General features: G+C 35.7%; 2 protein-coding genes across 3 annotated transcripts; one reads left to right on the forward strand and one right to left on the reverse strand.

Moving 5' to 3' along the window:
* Positions 1–516: 516 nt before the first annotated feature.
* mRpL48 (mitochondrial ribosomal protein L48) lies at positions 517–3,434 on the reverse strand. The gene is made up of 4 exons (XM_089635810.1): positions 3,343–3,434; positions 3,136–3,255; positions 2,910–3,043; positions 517–891 (listed from the first exon to the last, which is right to left on the reverse strand). Exons 1-4 carry the CDS (start codon positions 3,355–3,357, stop codon positions 588–590), a joined length of 573 nt encoding a protein of 190 aa, XP_089491936.1. The 5' UTR covers positions 3,358–3,434; the 3' UTR covers positions 517–587.
* Positions 3,435–9,739: 6,305 nt separating this feature from the next.
* LOC149421102 (uncharacterized) lies at positions 9,740–15,986 on the forward strand. 2 transcript variants are annotated; one of them, XM_089635808.1, is made up of 6 exons: positions 9,740–9,890; positions 9,983–10,328; positions 10,928–11,110; positions 14,927–15,043; positions 15,347–15,485; positions 15,740–15,986. In XM_089635808.1, the coding sequence occupies exons 1-6, from the start codon at positions 9,844–9,846 to the stop codon at positions 15,874–15,876; spliced, it is 969 nt and encodes a 322-aa protein (XP_089491934.1). In that variant the 5' UTR covers positions 9,740–9,843; the 3' UTR covers positions 15,877–15,986. The 2 variants fall into 2 exon arrangements, with proteins under 2 accessions (XP_089491934.1, XP_089491935.1); XM_089635809.1 differs by having other exon boundaries at positions 9,763–9,890; positions 9,964–10,328.
* The last annotated feature ends 2,383 nt before the right edge of the window (positions 15,987–18,369 follow it).

Here is an 18,369-nt window from a genome sequence, read left to right on the forward strand (position 1 = left end):
CCATGACGGGCCGGTAAAGAATCGTCATAAGCCGAATACGAGATACCGAGAGAGCGCCGTTCCATATATTTCTATTAGCGCCAGTACACGGTGCGGGGTGGGAGCGGGAGTGTTGTGACGTACTTCTAGTATACCACAAGGGAGACGAGGTCTCAGCTATTTTGCAATTATTATTTTGGCGCTGTCGAGATCACTTAACGAACTTCTAATTAACTTTTCTATCAATAACATTTCTTGTAGTTCAAAATGTTTTAAAAATATATTGTTGAATTTATAGTGTAATGACAGTATCGCAAAAGCACTGTGAATAAATGTAAAATTATCCACACTTATTATGATAAATGCTTGACGGTAAAACAGAAATCTGACAGTTTACTTGCTACAAATTTCTTCTGCAGAGCGAGATATTGCGAAATATTTCCCGCATTTTTTCTGCACCCCGTTTATATCGATTCCTTACCGGACCGTCGGAGAGCGGCCGTGTAAATAAGACAGATGAAAACTGTTAAATATTTATTAAAAATAAAATACTTACAACAAAGCTACAGCAAATTCATAATATACTAAACAATAATTCCCTACTCTATTTACTTCTTCTTCACTTGCTTTGACGGCCCACCCAAATCCGTCAACTGTACCTTGAGGGCTTTGAGCGTATTATCCGGTACGTATCTGATGCGCTGGTGCTCCTCTTCCGACTCGTGAACCTGCAACGACACGCCCTCGGGAATGGACTCCTGGATCAGGCGGAGCAGGACCGCAAAGCTAGTAGACGGGACATCGATGATCTGCACATTCCTCTCGTACACAGAGAGAATGTATTCTGATTCAACAACCGCAGTCAATGGTTTCATCTTTTGGATTTTTAGCTTCTGGCCCGGTGTTCCCCAGCTGTTTTGTTAACAAAGATAATGTTTATGAGAATATAAGTTTAAATAAACGATAAAATGGTGGACACTAAGGACGGGTTGTTTCGGAGAATTTGAACAATTCATCAAATTCCAACGTTCATTTTCAAGTTGTGTGAAAGATTTTTTCAAGTTCTGTTTTTATTTCAGTTTTGTAAAGCAACTAGCCTACAATAATATAATAACAGAACTTGAATAGGACTTTCACAGAACCCGGAAATGAACGTTGAAATTTGATGAATTGTTCAAATTCTCCGAAACAACCCGTCCTAAGAGTATTTTGTCTTGAAGAGTGGTAAAAGCTTAACGCTCCGCCGTGTTGATAGTTTGTGCAGTTTGGTCGTAACTTTGGCGGCAGTTGGGACGCTTCCATGCCAGTGGCAATTTGGACGCTTCGACCAGTCAGTGACTGAGTTGGCATCGCGTTCGAATCCCTCCCAGGCGTCTTGAGTTCATTTCCTCGGCCGGCTAAGTCCTCTATCACTACACAAGCAACATTTTCCGCTCAGTATGGTGGTAGTATGAGATTTTCAAATATTGTCAGATTATTCGTAGTACCCAAGAATCTTTCTTTTGAAAAAAAATAATAAATAAAGCAGACAAAAATGGAGGACGCTGGGATTGTTTAAATTGTTTTAATTGGCAACACCAATCTTGATGACACAATAATTATCTAGTTAACTCTTGATAGGCCAAGATGCCAAACAAAACATCTGTAACCAAGCGGGTCTTCCGATGACCCCATGTCTTATGGGCTTTTAAACTATACAAATCCCAATTATTAATGGTAACTTATGTATTTGCGCAGAAATACTAAAATGATATGTCAAGTATTTAAGCTAATATAAGGAGGATAGTAATTTTGGGTACTACCTACTCCCCCACGGGATAGTTAAAAACGTAATCTCTTTTACCAGGTTTCGACTACTACGGTGGTCACATTAGCAAATCATTTGAATGTTTTTACATACATTTCATAACTCTTTAGGATTTATTTTTTAATGCCATCAAATTTAAATTGCAAAACTAATTCGTTTCATATATTCAATAATGTTACCATTCAATTAATAAAACTATTGATTTATAAACAAATTCTGCCGTGCTGCTTCAGAAGGCGAAACAGCTGCCACGCGTAATAATAATTACACAGTAGAATTAATCCGTCTTTTTTAAATAATATAATATAAGAAGGATAGTAATTTTGGGTACTACCTACTCTCCCGTTGCGGGATAGTTAAAAAAGCACACATTTTCCATATTTTTTTCACACCAATATAAAAAGATGAAAAATTTCTCTTTTATATTCAGTAAATTAAGATACATCAGTGAAAATCTTTTATTGGTTGAATAATTACAAATATTTAACTGTACATTATAAAATATTATAACTGTTGGTTTTTTTTAAATTGTCAAATTCGGAAGTCAAACATAATTTTGCTCTAAATTCATGTCAGGAAAGACAAACATTCACGGATTACGAATAACTTGACAATAATTTGAAAATATTCCACTACCACCACAGAAAGCGGAAAATATTGTTTGTGTCGTGATGTAAATATATCCATTTAACCGCAGCTGACGCACACGTATTTGGAAAGTCACGACCCTGCGCTGCTGCCACATAGGTGTGTGATCGACCGGCGAGTGGAGGGTTTAAAACAATGTAACTTAACCTGGAGACGTATTTATGCAAATATTTCATGCGGGAGTGGAGTGCAAAACAAAATTGAATATAGATTCTCACATATTAACTATCTCTTCCTTCTAATGATATTACAATGGTCCCTGGAGGTAAAATGGTTCCCGACTCTTGCACTGAAGAGTCACGACATGGCACTTGAAAGTTGCTAGTCTAAATATAAGTATTTAGGTATATTATGTAAATCAATCTTCAAAGTTTTGTAAGATTCTAAGGAATAGGATTATAATATAAAACCTAATGTTGTGTTGTCAAAAATGTACATTATGACTTATGGAGAATATAAAGAAAGTGTGACTTACCATTCATCTACCTCAATTTCTAATGTTTCTGCCAATTTATGGATAAGCTTCTGGTAGTTTTCTAGTATGGGGTAATCATATCCCTTGATTTGAACGTTCAAAGATTCATAAATGGGAATATCAGGCTCCATACTCTGGAAGGAATAATATTAGATACGTACTTAGTAAATGTTATTGATAAAACCATTGTCTTCAAACTTCAAATAATTATTAAAAATTTACTCACTGCAAGGTAATCTGGTTCATATACTTCCGTCCAATTAGTAGAGTTAGAATTATGCATAGGTTTTGTCGAAATAGTTCTCGATAATACAGAACTTCCTCTGGATAGTAGGAATTTCGGTACCTGGTAAAAAGGTGAAATATTACATATTATTATTAGAAGACAAAATTAGCTAGGTTTGCGTTATAACGGTAAGAAATAAAAATTAACCTTCCACAGCGACATTGTTAAGATAGATATTAATTTGTAATCGTAAAATAAAATCAGTTAGTTTTTACTTTTTCTGACAGTTGTGACTTTTTAGGTTATGTAGAAAATTCCGTAAAAAGCGCTCGCAACAGTTCGTAAATGCAACATTCTGTATTTATAGTACTTACCGATGAACGTCATAATACATATTTTTTAAATCTTATTTTTTTATCTTACCCCCAATTGAAAATATTGAATCTTTATTTTAGGTCATATTATTGTTAGACGCCCGACAAATTGAGTTGGAACTTAGAACAGATCCACTATCAGTTTTTTTGCTCTCGATTCATTCATAGTCTCACTTACAAAAACTTACACTTACAAATAGATCCAACAATATTCAGGCAAGTTTGTGGACGGATACATCATTTTTGTGTGACAAGTAAAAACAATTTTTTTACCAGAGGGATTAGTATATTATTCATGCTTAGACATTATTGGAACAATTTTGTTTGTATCAAGATTTTTTATATTCAACAAAATACATTAAACTGTGAAACATTAAAAACAAGGTATTTATTTTCCTTTTGATTAACATTATATTGTAAAGTATTATGCGTGTATATTATAAACATTTTGTTTGCATCGTCAATCTTTCAAGATTCATAATTTTATGAATAACATAAGACTTATTATTTATTAATCAGTCTTATAAAATGTGGAGTGAGGCGATTTGGAATTAATTTTATTACATATGAGTTAAAAAAAATACTTCTTATAAATTCCAATATTTTACAGTTTTATTGAAATTTCAATTTATTATTCATTAATTAGAAGATTTTCAACAATCTTTCAATCGATACAAAAAGTGCGGGAAACAAAAAACATTTCAAACATAAATTAAAAGATGGATTAAAGAACAAAAAAGCCAGAATGAAACACATTTACGTAATACAGAATGCCGTTACAATACACACATCATTATACATAGACCACTGTACCTCATAATATTTGCTGATTTTTTTTCATTACTACCTTTATTATTGTATTTTATTTTATTTCATTTTATCCTTTGATTGAATACTAGCTGAGCCCCCTCACGCGTTGATGTAACTCAGTCCGTATGTGCAGATAGAAAAACAATAGCGCGTGGTGGTTTTAAGTCCAGCAGATGTCACTGTTTTAAAAAAAATCATATTTTTAAAACAGTGACAAGTGACAAAAAGCATGTTTTTACCTATCACAAGGAACATCTATATAATAAGCATATGCGTCTTCAAATGCAACGCTGTGTCAAAATTTCAAAGAATTAGTTAAGAACTTTCGAAGATTTGAGATTTTGAACAAACGAACATTTACATTTTTATTTATATACATTATTAATTTATAAAATGGGGGCCTCAGCACGGGTAAGGCACCCACCCAGTGAGGCCAACATTGTAAATTATGTTTTAAAATATGTTAAGTTAAATATGATAAAAAAAAAAATTAACACAAGTTGTCCCATTCTTTGTTCGGGAGAAATTATTTGCAGAAGATGGGTATTTGGATAAATGATGGATGCAACTAAAAAGTAAAAATAAAATTTAATAATCAAGGGCAACAACTGTTAACAATTACAATACATGAATGTCGATTAAATTATAATCTTTAAAATCAAAAATGGGTTTGGTAAAGTTAACGAATTCTACTTTTTTTTTAAATAACACTCAATGTCAAATTATTTACTACTGAAAACGACTATTTAGGTTGCAGGGGATGGGAAAACAATTATAGGTTCTTTGTTTGGATTATTCAATTTATGCATATTTCCTAACCTTCAAACAAAACTTTGAGGAAAAATGGAACTATAATGCAATTTTTACCATATCCCTCAATATAGTTGTTTCTTGTAGTAATTAAGTCAAAACAAGTGTTACATTTTTAAATTTTGCATACTAAGGGTGCAGCGGCATTCGGCAACTTTACCTTATGTTTTTACTTAGGTCGTACTTGAAAGTGCAAATTATTCTTGTTTAATGTCTTCTAATGCTGTTCATTTGTGGAACGTTGCAGTCAGCTTTTTGGTAATGTGGATTATAAGTCTTTCACATAATCATATATGGCTTCTGCAATGGCAAAGATTTAAAAATAAAAACAAATTCCTGCCAATAAGCTTGAAAATAAAATTACATTTTTAAAAAGTAAAAAAAAAGCCTTCACAATGTACTCAAATTTATACACTTTGCAGCGTATAAATAAACAAAGTTCTGAGTAAAATAAAGTTCTCTCTTCTGGAAAATCTTCAGAATTTTACAAGAATAATGAATTTAAATGAAAAATCATGGGAAGCCCTAACACAATAGTTGCATAAAATTAAATTTTCAGCAGTTTTTTGCTTGCCAAAAATGGTAACGAGAACTACTGTAATCATAAATTGATGTTGAATGTTTTCTGACAAAATATTTGAATCTACCACTAAAAATATTATACCACATGTTAATGTTTTGTACTTTTAATATAATTTGATTTGCTATAATCTTATCTTTTAATATATTTTATCTTTCTTTAAATAAAATATTAACATGAAATAAAACATTTCCATTGTATGAACAACTAATTTGTGGTTAAAGTAGTGGTTTATACAAAGTGAGCATTTTATTTCATGCATAATGTCAAACCACGGATAAATTACTTTCTATGAGAATATAAAATATAATTTTTTTTATATAAAAATACATTATTAACACTTCCTAGTGGTACATTTCCATTCACATTTTATGAGAACAGAGCATGTTAGCTTACGGTTGCGCAAGAAACCAGAGGAATTTTAGTTTTACTATGTATTTGGGCATAAAATTGTGTCTACATTGATTTGGAAAAAGTTGTACAATGCAATAATACATTATTGAGATGTTCTTGAGATTATGTTATCATATTTATAAGTGATTAGCTGATTAGATGTGAAATGTTTTCTAGTGAGATATGTTTGTTCTTATTGCTCTTCAAATATTTGCACTGCAGTCAATACATAGGTACCAAGCATAGTCAAGACACAAAACATATTTGTACACTTGCAGATTTTTATGAAAGAATTCACGCACTGCGTCGAAAAAGTATCCAAAAAGTCTTTCTCAATCTCGGGAATAGTTTGTGTTGTTCCGGTTGTAATTATTTCCTCTATTTCGATTACGGTGGTCCCTCTGCTCTTCCCTGGGAAACCTGTCTAGTCTCTGTCTTAGATCTTCCCGTTGGTTGTGTCGATCCGGTCTGCCGCCTCCATCCCCGTCTCTGTCACTTCTGCTCCTCTCTCTGTTTCCCCGGCTTCTGTCATGGTCCCTGCTTGGTCTGTACGAGTCGTGTCTTCTGTCATCCCACTGCGGCGGGTGCCTCGTGGTCCAATCGCCCTGAAGGCTGGCGTTGCTCAGGCTCCCAGAATGATGATGCTCATAGCCCCCGAATGGTGGATGGTTATTTGGAACACCATTAGTGATCATCCGATTGGTTATGTTCGTGAAGTTTTGTTCCGCATCCATATCAGCATAGTCATTTTGAAGAGGTCGACCCCGCAACCTCGCAGTTTCTGAGTCTGGAATTTTCGCGGCGGGTCCGTGACCATTCATATTATTACCTGAGGAACTATTTTGCCATTTTAAGGAAAGTTTTCGATCGAATATTTCTGTGCCTCGAAATAATGATATCGCGTAAGGACACGACTCGCTGTGAGTATAAGTAACGAAAGCGAAATTTCGCGGACGGCCCTCTCTATCTTTGGGTATTCTCAGGTTCTCCAAAGGTCCAGCCTAAAACAAATGTTTGAATTATTATTTACAAGCTCAGTTTACAGGTAGTATCGTACTGTCAAATTTTCATCGGTATTCTTGCCTGCAAAAACAGCTCGTACAATATTTCGTGTGTTATTCTTTCGGACAAATTACCACACCAAAGTGTTCTAGCATCCTCTTCGTCACCCATATCGTTAAAATGTTTTATATTTTCGGATAAATAAGCATAACAAAACAAACGTCACATAACCTAAAACTCTTTAAAATTAATGACGCGGTAATATTTCTTCTATGGTTAGAACCTTTGTTCATAAATCAACTCTTTGTTTATGGCCGAGGAGCGGATACATTAGTGACGGGCAGGCTCGAAATGTTTTAATCGAAACATAAAAAGAATCGAATGATTTACCAATTAAATCGCTCGGGGTTCAGCAGGAGCAGTAGTGGTCTCGTAACTTTTCCGGTTGGTAGATAATATCCAAATTAGCAAAGAATAATTTTGCAATCCCAAATGCATATCAAATCATATTAGGCAGAACGTAACACAATGTACCCACGGGATCTCGTTTGTCAAGCACTCTGAGATATTTTAACGTATCTCGGATTTGGAAATCGAATTGATATCGATGACTTCTGACCAATGACATGACTGCTTTTACATCGATTAATTCTGACCAATGGCGTGACGGCTATCCTTTCTAATGTTTTTTATAGAATCGAATCCTCGTTCGATGACGTTCCAAAACGATTGTCTTGGACTTTTGTTTCGAATGATTTTTTACAGAATCGATTCATTGTTCTATGGCATTTCAAAACGATTGTCTCAGGACTGTGATTTCGAATGATTTTAGTATCGATTTGTCCGTGACAATGAATAGAAATATTTCGATGGTCAAAAGTATCGAAAAAATCGTCGATGATTCATCAATTGTACCCATCGCTATGATAAATACGATGAGTGACGATGAGATACATAGGTGGGACATGTGAAACACTTTTGGCGCACCGAGGGGATAAAACCAAAACCTCCTAGATCACAAGGCCCGAGGCCGGGTCAGCCTTCCAACTCGTGTAAGAACCTCCATAAAACGGATTTTATTTATTTATTTAAATTATGCCAAACATAAAAATATATAAATAAATAACCGTAAAATGAAAAAAAATAAAACGAAATATTTTGTACAATATCATATATGGAGGCTGTTGGAAGGAATGTGCCGGCCTTGTGATCTAGGAACTTTTGGTAAAATTGACTCTTGCGTAGCAAATGTGGCAATATGGGACGGCGCTCTTGCACAAAACGGCGCTTTTGCGGCCAGCTTTGTGACTCGTCGGATCTTTCTGCTCGCCGAAACTCTCTGCGATATATTTGCTTATTTTCTCACTAAAATTAGAGGATCTATTCTAAATGATAATGAATTTTTATTTTTTTAATATTTTTCTTTGTGTCAAGACTTATTTAGCTACATTTTCACTTCCTTCGATAAAAGTCAATTTCAACGTTTCAGATCTGCCAGGCCTCCCGTAACGGTTATTATTTTTCATTCTCATTATGGTCACTATGGATTACATTGCATTTCCATTAGTATTATACGACCCCTGCATATTGTTGCACGGAACAAAAGTATTAAAGGCCTACAGATTTGATTTGCGGATATTATTCAAGTTAGTCAAAACGGATCGTCTGGAATTCTGGAGGACCGTCGACTTCCATTTTATTAGGGAAATATTGTGCTGTATTCGCGTAATCACTAAAAGCGATGTACTAAATTATATTTTGCCCCTGATGATTGACTTGACTTGATTGAATATTGAATAAATTTGATGTATTTTCTGTTTTTGATAATAACAGAGATATTGTGTACGCGATGCTCTCTTGAAAGTTTATAAATATAACAAAACACAACTGAAAAGTTATAAAACACAAGAGTAGTAGACAACACAAGCTTCTTTTCCATAATTCCTTTCTTTTTCTTTCAGAACGCGCTAAAATGGGTAAAATCTTAAATCATGGTAAAAACGGATAGTATGTCTTTTTAGATATGGACCTAAAAAGCCCTGGACAGAACATTAGTGCGATTTTGTATGAATGGCATTGAAGCCAAATATAGGTTGAGGGGAAATTGCCTGGCAGCCATCTTGCATGACTAACTTTTGAACTGATTTGTATGCAAAATGGTGCATAATGAACTATTTTTATTATTATTTTAATTTTGTGTTGTTTATGTAGTTCTAACACTTTGATGATTTTTTGGGGTATTTGATAGATAAGGAATGAGACATCATCAAAAAGTAGGTTTTAGCATTTTCCATCATCTTCCCCCTCAACCCGCGGCTTCAAATTGTTCTTGAATTGCTCCATCTAGGGCTTTTTAGGTCCATGCTTTTAGTGTTGACCATAAACAAGGTTATGAAAAAGCCAGGTTATAAGTGTATAAACTAAAAATTTCACACAGCACTCTTTTCAGGGTGAATGCCTAAAACCAAAAAAAAAAAAAAATCATAAATTTGATAGATAACCGAAATTACGTGTTCAGTTACCTAGATATAAAAGCTATTTTTGCATGTAAACAATTTTTTGTGATGTATTCATTTGTGTTGTAGACACTAACAGCATTTTTTGACAGAGACAGAGAATTTATGTAGCAAGAAAACGAATCCATACGCAAGTTTGAAAGGTTATGTTATTTAAGAAATTGTTATTGTACCGCAATATTTATCGATAACATATTACTAATTTAAGCTCGGAAGATTCAAAATGGAAGACGAATTAAAGTTTCAGCAAATGCAAGACGAAATGTCAAGGTAAATTTGATATGCATATGTATTGGTCATCCAATATTTATAATTTATATATTGTTTACTGATGGATGTTCAGGTTTGTGTTGGCTTTGCAGGTTCGAGGCGGAGATATCTGGGGAGCGGCTCATGCAAGCCCCGCCCAGGCCTGTGATCGGAGTGAACACTTACAGCAATGTTCAACACAGGTTGGACCAGCAGGGGCCCGGGCACGGGGGGCCCTTGCTGCCCCCGCCGCCTCCACCGCCCATGGTGAACATGATGTTTGGGAACATGCTACCCCCGCCGCCACCCCCCAGTGGGCTGCTGCCGCCCCAGGTGAGGGCACGCATGGCGCTCCCAGGCCCCAACTATCCTGGCCCCTACATGATGCCAAGTATGCCTCAGCCTGTGGTATTGAGTGGGGCTCCTCAGTTGTATAAGATTAAGCCCGAGAAAGTAAAGGTAAATAACTTCTTTATTTATTTATTTAGAATGCAGTCGGTTTCAAATTGTTTTTAGTTAACATATATACAAATCTATACAGGCTATGTGAGTTTTACCAAATTTGGCATGGAATCTAAAAAACTTCCCAGATTTGTATTCAAATGCGTCAAAAAACAACATTTGGATAGGTATCTTGATTTTTTTTGAAATTTTTATTGTATAAAAATGTTTTGCTGAAATCTGGCTCATAGCCGTTTTTGCAAGTGCAACAACAAAACATTGTCTCTTCCTTATCCAAATTACGCTTACCCTGCTGTTAAAATATATCTATTGATTCTGAAGACTATTATTATTCACAAAATAGTTTCGAATAGGGGACGTTTTGCTATATGGAATACATGACAGATCCTGGCAGTAGTTTGTATAAACAGCAAGGAGGTATTCAACGAGGTTTCAGCTATCTATCAATGCGCCCCTGTCAGTAGTTGTGTTATAGAAGAGTAAATAAGAACTAAATTATGCACATATATTTGTTAATTTTTTTTTATATATGTTCTTATGTACTGTTTTCATTGCGACTATTATGTATTTGTTGATTTACGTGCATATTATAACAGAAGAAGGCGCCCCCTGTCGTTGTTACGGCCAAGGAGATGAAGGAGGAGTTGCCTCCAATTGCCCCCGCAGCCCCCCTGGCGCCCGCCCCTGCCCCAGCCCCCTCACACTCCTCAGCACCCGAGCCCGCACCGCAACACAACTCGCATCACAAGCCCGGAAAGAAGGAGAAGAAAAATAGAAAGGTTAATTCTTTTTCTATTAAAAAATATCAATCACTTTTGTCCCTTTAACCTGATATTCACGGCTGTCGCATACGTGTTCATCGGTAGCTATCCCCGATACGAATTTAACGTAATATGTGCTCCATGAAGTTTCATTAAAATGCATTGGGTCTAAAAGTGCAGCTTGGTTGGTTTGCTTTTAAAAGGTTAATTGAGTAGCCTGGACTGGATGAGCTTTTCTTTCAGTTTAGCACGTGATGCTGTAGTTTGTACCCAGTGGCGATGTGTGATGGAAACATGTTTTTTGTTTTTAATTGAAAAAAAAAAATTTTACGCCAATATACTCTTGACATGCTGGTCTTTTGGGTACGTGCTGGTACACCCTGTATATGTGTTCCATTTCTTCACTTTTCATTAGCGCTCTGGCATGGATGTGATTGTTAAATAACAGACAAGCCAACCAACACTCAAAGCAACATCATCCTTTTATAGGGCAAAGTATTTAGTAAAAATTTTGACAGTTGAAGAAGTTTTAAAGATATTTTATATGTAGAGTAAAGTCGCCATTATCCGGGTAATTGCCCAATGCCGGCAATGTACGCCATATAACTCGAAACTGATGCCAACTGTGTGAACATATTGATTGGTAAAACATGGATCTTACCATCGGCCATTACGAGGCGAAGATCGACAACAGTCACTCCCACGTTCGTGAAGTGGGAGTCATTTTTGTAAAAAATCTAATAAATTGGATATCAAGACAGTTTTAACCATCCATATTTTGATAACAAAGGTAAATGTTTTTAGGATTATTATTATTTATAATAAAAACCCGTGTGATAAACTTCACTCAACATGCTTTGTGTTGACATGTCTTCGCTCTGTTACATTTCTGTTGCGACTGTATAAAAGATTTGTGTTATGCTTAACACTGGGTACTTGGCTTTGCCCAACTTCAGGTACCCGATAATAGGCTTCAGTTATTCAGTATGTATTTATTTCGTATATATACGCGTATTCGTCTAATTTCAGAGGAGAATAATGGATGAAAAAATGTGCACACGTACGTATAATGTTTTGGTAATGATAACTTTGATTTTATTTGTGATATTTGCCTTTGGTAAAGAAGATTGGAACATTTTTGTTTTTTTGAGTTTCATTTTCCAATAAACTATAAATGTACTTGTTACTTAAATTTTGTTTACTTTGATACCGGTTTCGACACACCCGTGTCATTAACTAGCAATCTTAAAACGAAACTGGGATCAAAATTAAGTAGAGTAAACAAAAGTAACAAATGTACATTGGAAAATAAAACACAAAAAAAAACAAAAATGTCTAGAAATTGCTACATAGTAATGATAAAAAAAATATTAAAAAAAAAAAAGATTTGAATACTCTACCATCGTAATACATTACTATTTCTAAAGCGTTGGATTGTAATTTCAGTACAAAAATAATAAATATATTATAAACTTAATTTAATGCATTATAATTTAAAAAATACTTATATTATTATCTAAGTACAGGGTGCGCCAGAGAAACTTACTTATTTGAAAGTTTAATAAAAACAAAAGCACTGTAGTTATTGTTGTAATTCTTTTTTTATTTGAAAATGCAATGTACCAAGTTTTTTTTCATACTGTTCAAAAATTACATCTTTTAAATGGCGACCATCATCTCGCATACACTGGTTAAGTCGTTTTTTGAAGTTCTCGTCCACTCTTCTCAGCATATCAATCGGAATATTGGCAATAGCATCGCGAATGTTGTTCTTCTGGTGATCTATGGTCCGTGGTCGATCGACATAAGCAAGGGATTTCAAATAACCCCATAAAAAAAAATCACATGGAGTCAAATCCGGAGAGCGCGCCGGCCATGGGAGATCGCCTCGGAGAGAGATGAGGCGGTTGGGGAAATGTTGTCGCAGCAAATTCATTGAGTTTCGTGCTGTGTGTGCTGTGGCTCCATCCTGCTGAAACCACACGTCCCTAACGTTCATTTCTTCGAGGCTTGGAATAAAAAATTCCTCGATCATGCTTCTGTAACGAGCTGCATTCGACCGTTACAAAAGAAGCTCTCGACGGCGAAGGCCCGCTGCTCTCTAGACCACAGCATAATGGTAACTGACGAGAATGGGAAACAAACTTGGGGACGTCCCCCTCCAGATGCGCCCCCTCCCGCCCCTCTACCTGCCCAACTCAACGGTCGGGAATTTTTTCAAATAAGTAAGTTTCTCTGGAGCACCCTGTAATTGTACTAATAATTTTTATACCTGTTACCCAATATATGGGTAGGCATTCTATCACCGGGTACCCGATATACGGGCCTTTTTTTTCAAAGACAAAATATCTCCTTCTAAATTTGTAAGCTTGGTCGCTAAATTATTTTCACTATGCATAGATGATAAACGAGTAGGTACTGTTGGACACGAGCACATTTGTTTAAACACCATACATACTCACCATGGCAAGCAATCCATTAGTTACGTGGGGGGCAACATATATGATTACCTTCCAGACAACATTAAAAATAAAGAAAGTATAGGTACATTTAAAAAAAAAAATTGTTCACTTTTATGCTCAGTCAGCAAAACACTGAATGTGAATAATATTGTATTTAGGTGTAATGTAATTAAAACATGTATTTATTTGAGTTATTTCTAGTTAACCTCTCAGAAAAGGACTTTTATTTACTTTGTGTTCCTTTGCGAACTGTCAAAACGCGAAAATTTTTGTGTTATTCACGAGTTTTGTTAAAAGCTTCATAACTCACGTTTTGGGAAACGTAGCCTCATTCTAAAAAATGTTTTGGAAAGATTATGAAATTCACTATCGTATTGTTTTGTTATACGTAAATATTTGCGTTTCTAAATATACATTTTCTGAAAACGTCAAAAATATGTAAAAATCGCTGACCATTATTTCAAAGCTGTGAAAAATGTACTATTTTCTGAGTATCATAAAGAAATAACACTTTATATATTGAAGAAATATAATTAAAAACTATTAGTCACCTCAAAATATTAACCGTCCAAACTAAAATATTTTTAATAAATTATTTAAAAACGCAATAAATTATGAACAAACAAGATGACAAGTCCAATCGACTTAGATAATGCACCTCGAAATTCCATAGATATTCTTGAATGCAGACGCGTAGCGTTATTCATTATCGATACTCTGTTTTTTAAATCATGGCAATCCGTATACTAGTGATGGAAATAAATCGATTTTTAATTTTTCGGAATAACTTTATTGAGTAAAACCTCAAATTGTAATATTTAAATATTGAAGACAATATTAGTGATTTTTAAACGAAAATCTGAAACAGAAAAATCAAGGGTCCCATTAGCGCAGTTGGTAGAGCATTGTCCCGGAAAGACAAGGGTCCTGGGTTCGAGTCCCAGATGTGACCGTTTCCTTTTCTGATTTTTCTGTTTCAGATTTTCGTTTAAAAATCACTAATATTGTCTTCAATATTTAAATCGATTTTTGTAAAATCTCACGCGTTTACGTGAAAAGACGTACTAATGTCTTGACCGCTATTATCATATTTACGTCTTTTGACGTTCTAATGTTCCGAGTGGTTAAATAAGTGAAAATGTAATTTTCTTTTATCTGGAATAAAAACATTGAAAAAAATAGATAATTAAGCTCGGCTACAGTCGGCACGCTTCTATACCATGTCTCCCTTTGTTTCGTTTATCTATGATTAAAACCATCACAAATAAGTGTTTGTAGTTTAACAGCTGTGAAAAGCTGCAAAACTGTATCTGAATCATTCTAAAAAATAAGTGATTGTATTATTAATGTGAATGTTTGTCATTTTGTTCAGATCATCCGGACAGCGGGAGGCCAGACATGGGAGGACCTCTCCCTGATGGAATGGGGTGAGGAAGACTTCCGTTTGTTTTGCGGCGACCTGGGAAATGATGTCACTGATGAATTACTCGTGAGTGGATCCTAACACCAATATCTTTTATGAAGTCAATAGAGTGAAACCCTTTTAACAAGTGTTTGCCTAAGGAGTTTATCCAGTCCCTTGGAAAACCTTATAAGAGAGTTTCACTGTATAGACAAACCCAACGATTTAGCTCCGTTGTAACCGATCCCTCTTTATCAAAAACTCTAAAAAAATTTTTTTTACAATGGAACTCTCAGCGGCAGGACCACAGCTTGAAATCATGTGTGTTAAAAATAAAAATAAATGATATTGTATTGTATTTTATGATAAGTATGTTATGTTGCGTTTCAGATAAGAACATTTAGCAAGTATAGTTCCTTCTCCAAAGCCAAAGTGGTGCGAGATAAGAGGACTAATAAAAGTAAAGGCTTCGGTTTCATCAGCTTCAAAGAACCCGCCGACTTCATCAAGGCCATGAAAGAAATGAATGGTAAGAATAAATTAATCTCTCATGTTTTGATTCAATTGTATAACACAATAATTAACAGTTAATTGATATTCAAAAGCTCCATAACTCATGACGTAATTTTTAAATTTATTTTACTGTAGAAAACACAGATACAGACAGTAATAGACATGACAGTAAAACAAAAATTAATTGGAGAATTTGCTTCCATCATAACTATTTCTCACAGATTAATTTGTGTTAGTCTTCCTCTAATAACCGGTTTGTATTGTCTCCAGGCCGCTACGTGGGCAGCCGACCCATCAAGCTACGCAAGAGCTCCTGGAAAAACCGCTCCCTGGACGTGGTGCGCAAGAAGGAAAAGGAAAAGGCCGCCCTCATCTCGCTGCTGACCAGCGGCCCCAGCAAGCCATGACATCAGAAACCCCGCGCCCACAAGGCTACCGCAGACAAAACTGTATCTAAAGATGGTTAAATGTCTCGAGTCTCACACTATTCGGTCTACTGTGTCTTGTGGCTATGCAGTACAGTGTCTTGTGGCTATGCAGTACAGTTAAACCCTCATACAAGGTTTTTTCAAACAAGGGGAATTTTTTAATGGGAAAATCCTTTTAAATACATGTAGATATCTAAAGATGGATGAACATTTCTTGGTCTATCATGTCTTTTGGTTACTTAGTAACTTGTAACCTTGTAAGTATATGGGTTCCAATTTAAACCACTCCGTTCTTTCGTGTCAATAAACCAACCTTAACCCAGTTAGCCTCGGAGCCCCCATCTATAGGCAGCCCTTGGCTATGCCAAACACCTCACAGTGCTAACATTAATGTATCATATAAAGATGATTGTTTAGGAAACATCATCAATTAAAGAAAGTCCATTAGAGGAGCCTTTGGAGATCTGATTAATTGATTTGTGAAACATAATTTTTTACACATTTAGGGTATTTAAAAAATGGATGAGGCCAAAAGGGTCAAGCGTGAAAATGTCTTATGTTGGAATTTCAAAAAAAGTATTTATCGTTTTTACTTCTACCATCGTGTAGAATCACCTCCCGAAGTTTGTGCGCTTTACCCTCGGACATCTGTATATCATGGGCTTACTGTCAGAAGTCAATAACTAACAAAATGTTGATTCTGAGATAATCATCTTTAAAGTTTTAGCTACCTTTAATCAAAGGTTTATTTAAAATGAAGTACATAGTAAGAAATAATACGCATAGGTAAATAAAATAGTTAATTCAAACTGAAATAATATGTAACAAAGTCATTTTAAAATGCTCTTTTATTTATCTTGTCAATCATCTTAAGGCATATAAGCATTCCGCACTGGTGCGGAAGTCCTGGCTCAAAAAGTCCTGACTTTAACACATTGTTTGCGGGAGACGCTTAAAAGCGTCTTTTGCGTACTGTTGGTAGAGAGCGGGAGACGCTTAAAAGCGTTTTTCGTATTTGTACACTATTGGTAAAGCGCGGGAGACGCCAAAATGCGTTGTAGGTACACGTAGAGTAACAATATATTACAAGTAACGTATGATGTTGGTTACTCTGTGAAGTAAAAATTATGCGTCAGCTCTCGTGACACGTGTACTAGGTACCTGGCAATTCGTGGAATTGGGTCGGGTGGCCGGCCGACTGTGGTCATAAAACATGCACATGAAATAAAATAACTGTAAGATAAATGTTTCGTTTTTTTTTTAAATTTGGTGATCTGGTGAGGAGGCACGGAATGAAAGATGTTGTGAAGGTCTTAGTGTTTATTTGTGAGTCAGGGCCGTGATGAGAGTGGGCGTAGGACAGATGTAGTATTCTCCGGATGCAGGCGGTGATGACAGGTCAAGCGCGGGTCTGTGAGTCGACGCCGGGCGCTGGTGACCGGACTCGTTGACTGTCAGGCACTGGCGATCTTGGCAATCAGTACTCCAGTGCTGACGAGAATGCTGAAGGTGCGATGGACCTTGTAGGCGGTTGAAAGGGAGCTGAGTAGACCAGTGAGGATGCTACGTGTCCTCGTGGTGGTCATGGTGAGTGGATGAAGCGCTGGTCAGAGACGCTGGAACCAGGGCGCTGTAATCCATGTAGCGTTGGCCAGGGACGGCGATCTGGGCCAAAGCGCTAATATGATGTCCCTATGGATTCCATGATGAGAGCCGGGAAGAATGTCCTTCGCGCAAGTGAGGTGCGCGGATTATCACTTGTTGAGCACCTTGTTAACTGATGGCAGATTGATGACTGACCGACTTCTTCATGCTGTAGCTTTTAAAAGGTGAAGAAGCTTCTGGAACAATTTGGTTGCTATGTAGAATTTTCCAAACAAATAAATAAAAGAACATCCAAGAAGTTTGTTTGGAACAATCGAGACTCCTAGAATTTCGTTCGAATGAAGTAGTTGCGTACCACTACAAAAATCTTTATATTTCTTCAGTGTTAAAGCGATATTGTTTCGTTCAAGACGTTCTCTATTATCTTTTCTGTCTACATTCCGCTTTAAAAATTTCGTACAAAGTATTCGTGTGCTGTGTTCGAAAATTTATTTGTTACATAATAAAGGGATATTTTTTCATAAAAAATACCATATAAAATGAACTACGGTAATGATAATCGATTACAATAAATATATGAAAGGCATTGACCTAGCAGACCAATATCTTTCGTATTATTCTATTTTACGAAAAACCACCAAATGAACAAAAAGGCTAGCGATGTATATAATAAATTGTGCATTATTCAACTCATTTGTTGTGTACAACTCCGTAAAAGAAAGGAAAATAAAATATAAACAATTTTTTAAGGAAATCGCAGAGCACTGGGTGGCTGATCAGATTTCGTCAGATAATAGTCGAGACCCGGAACCAACACCATCAACATCTGGTATCCGAAAAAAATCTTCAAAATCTGATCCTCCAGGA

Source organism: Hesperophylax consimilis, chromosome 9, assembly GCF_061612785.1.
Source record: "Hesperophylax consimilis isolate HC1 chromosome 9, BYU_Hcon_1.0, whole genome shotgun sequence".
NCBI lineage: Eukaryota > Metazoa > Arthropoda > Insecta > Trichoptera > Limnephilidae > Hesperophylax > Hesperophylax consimilis.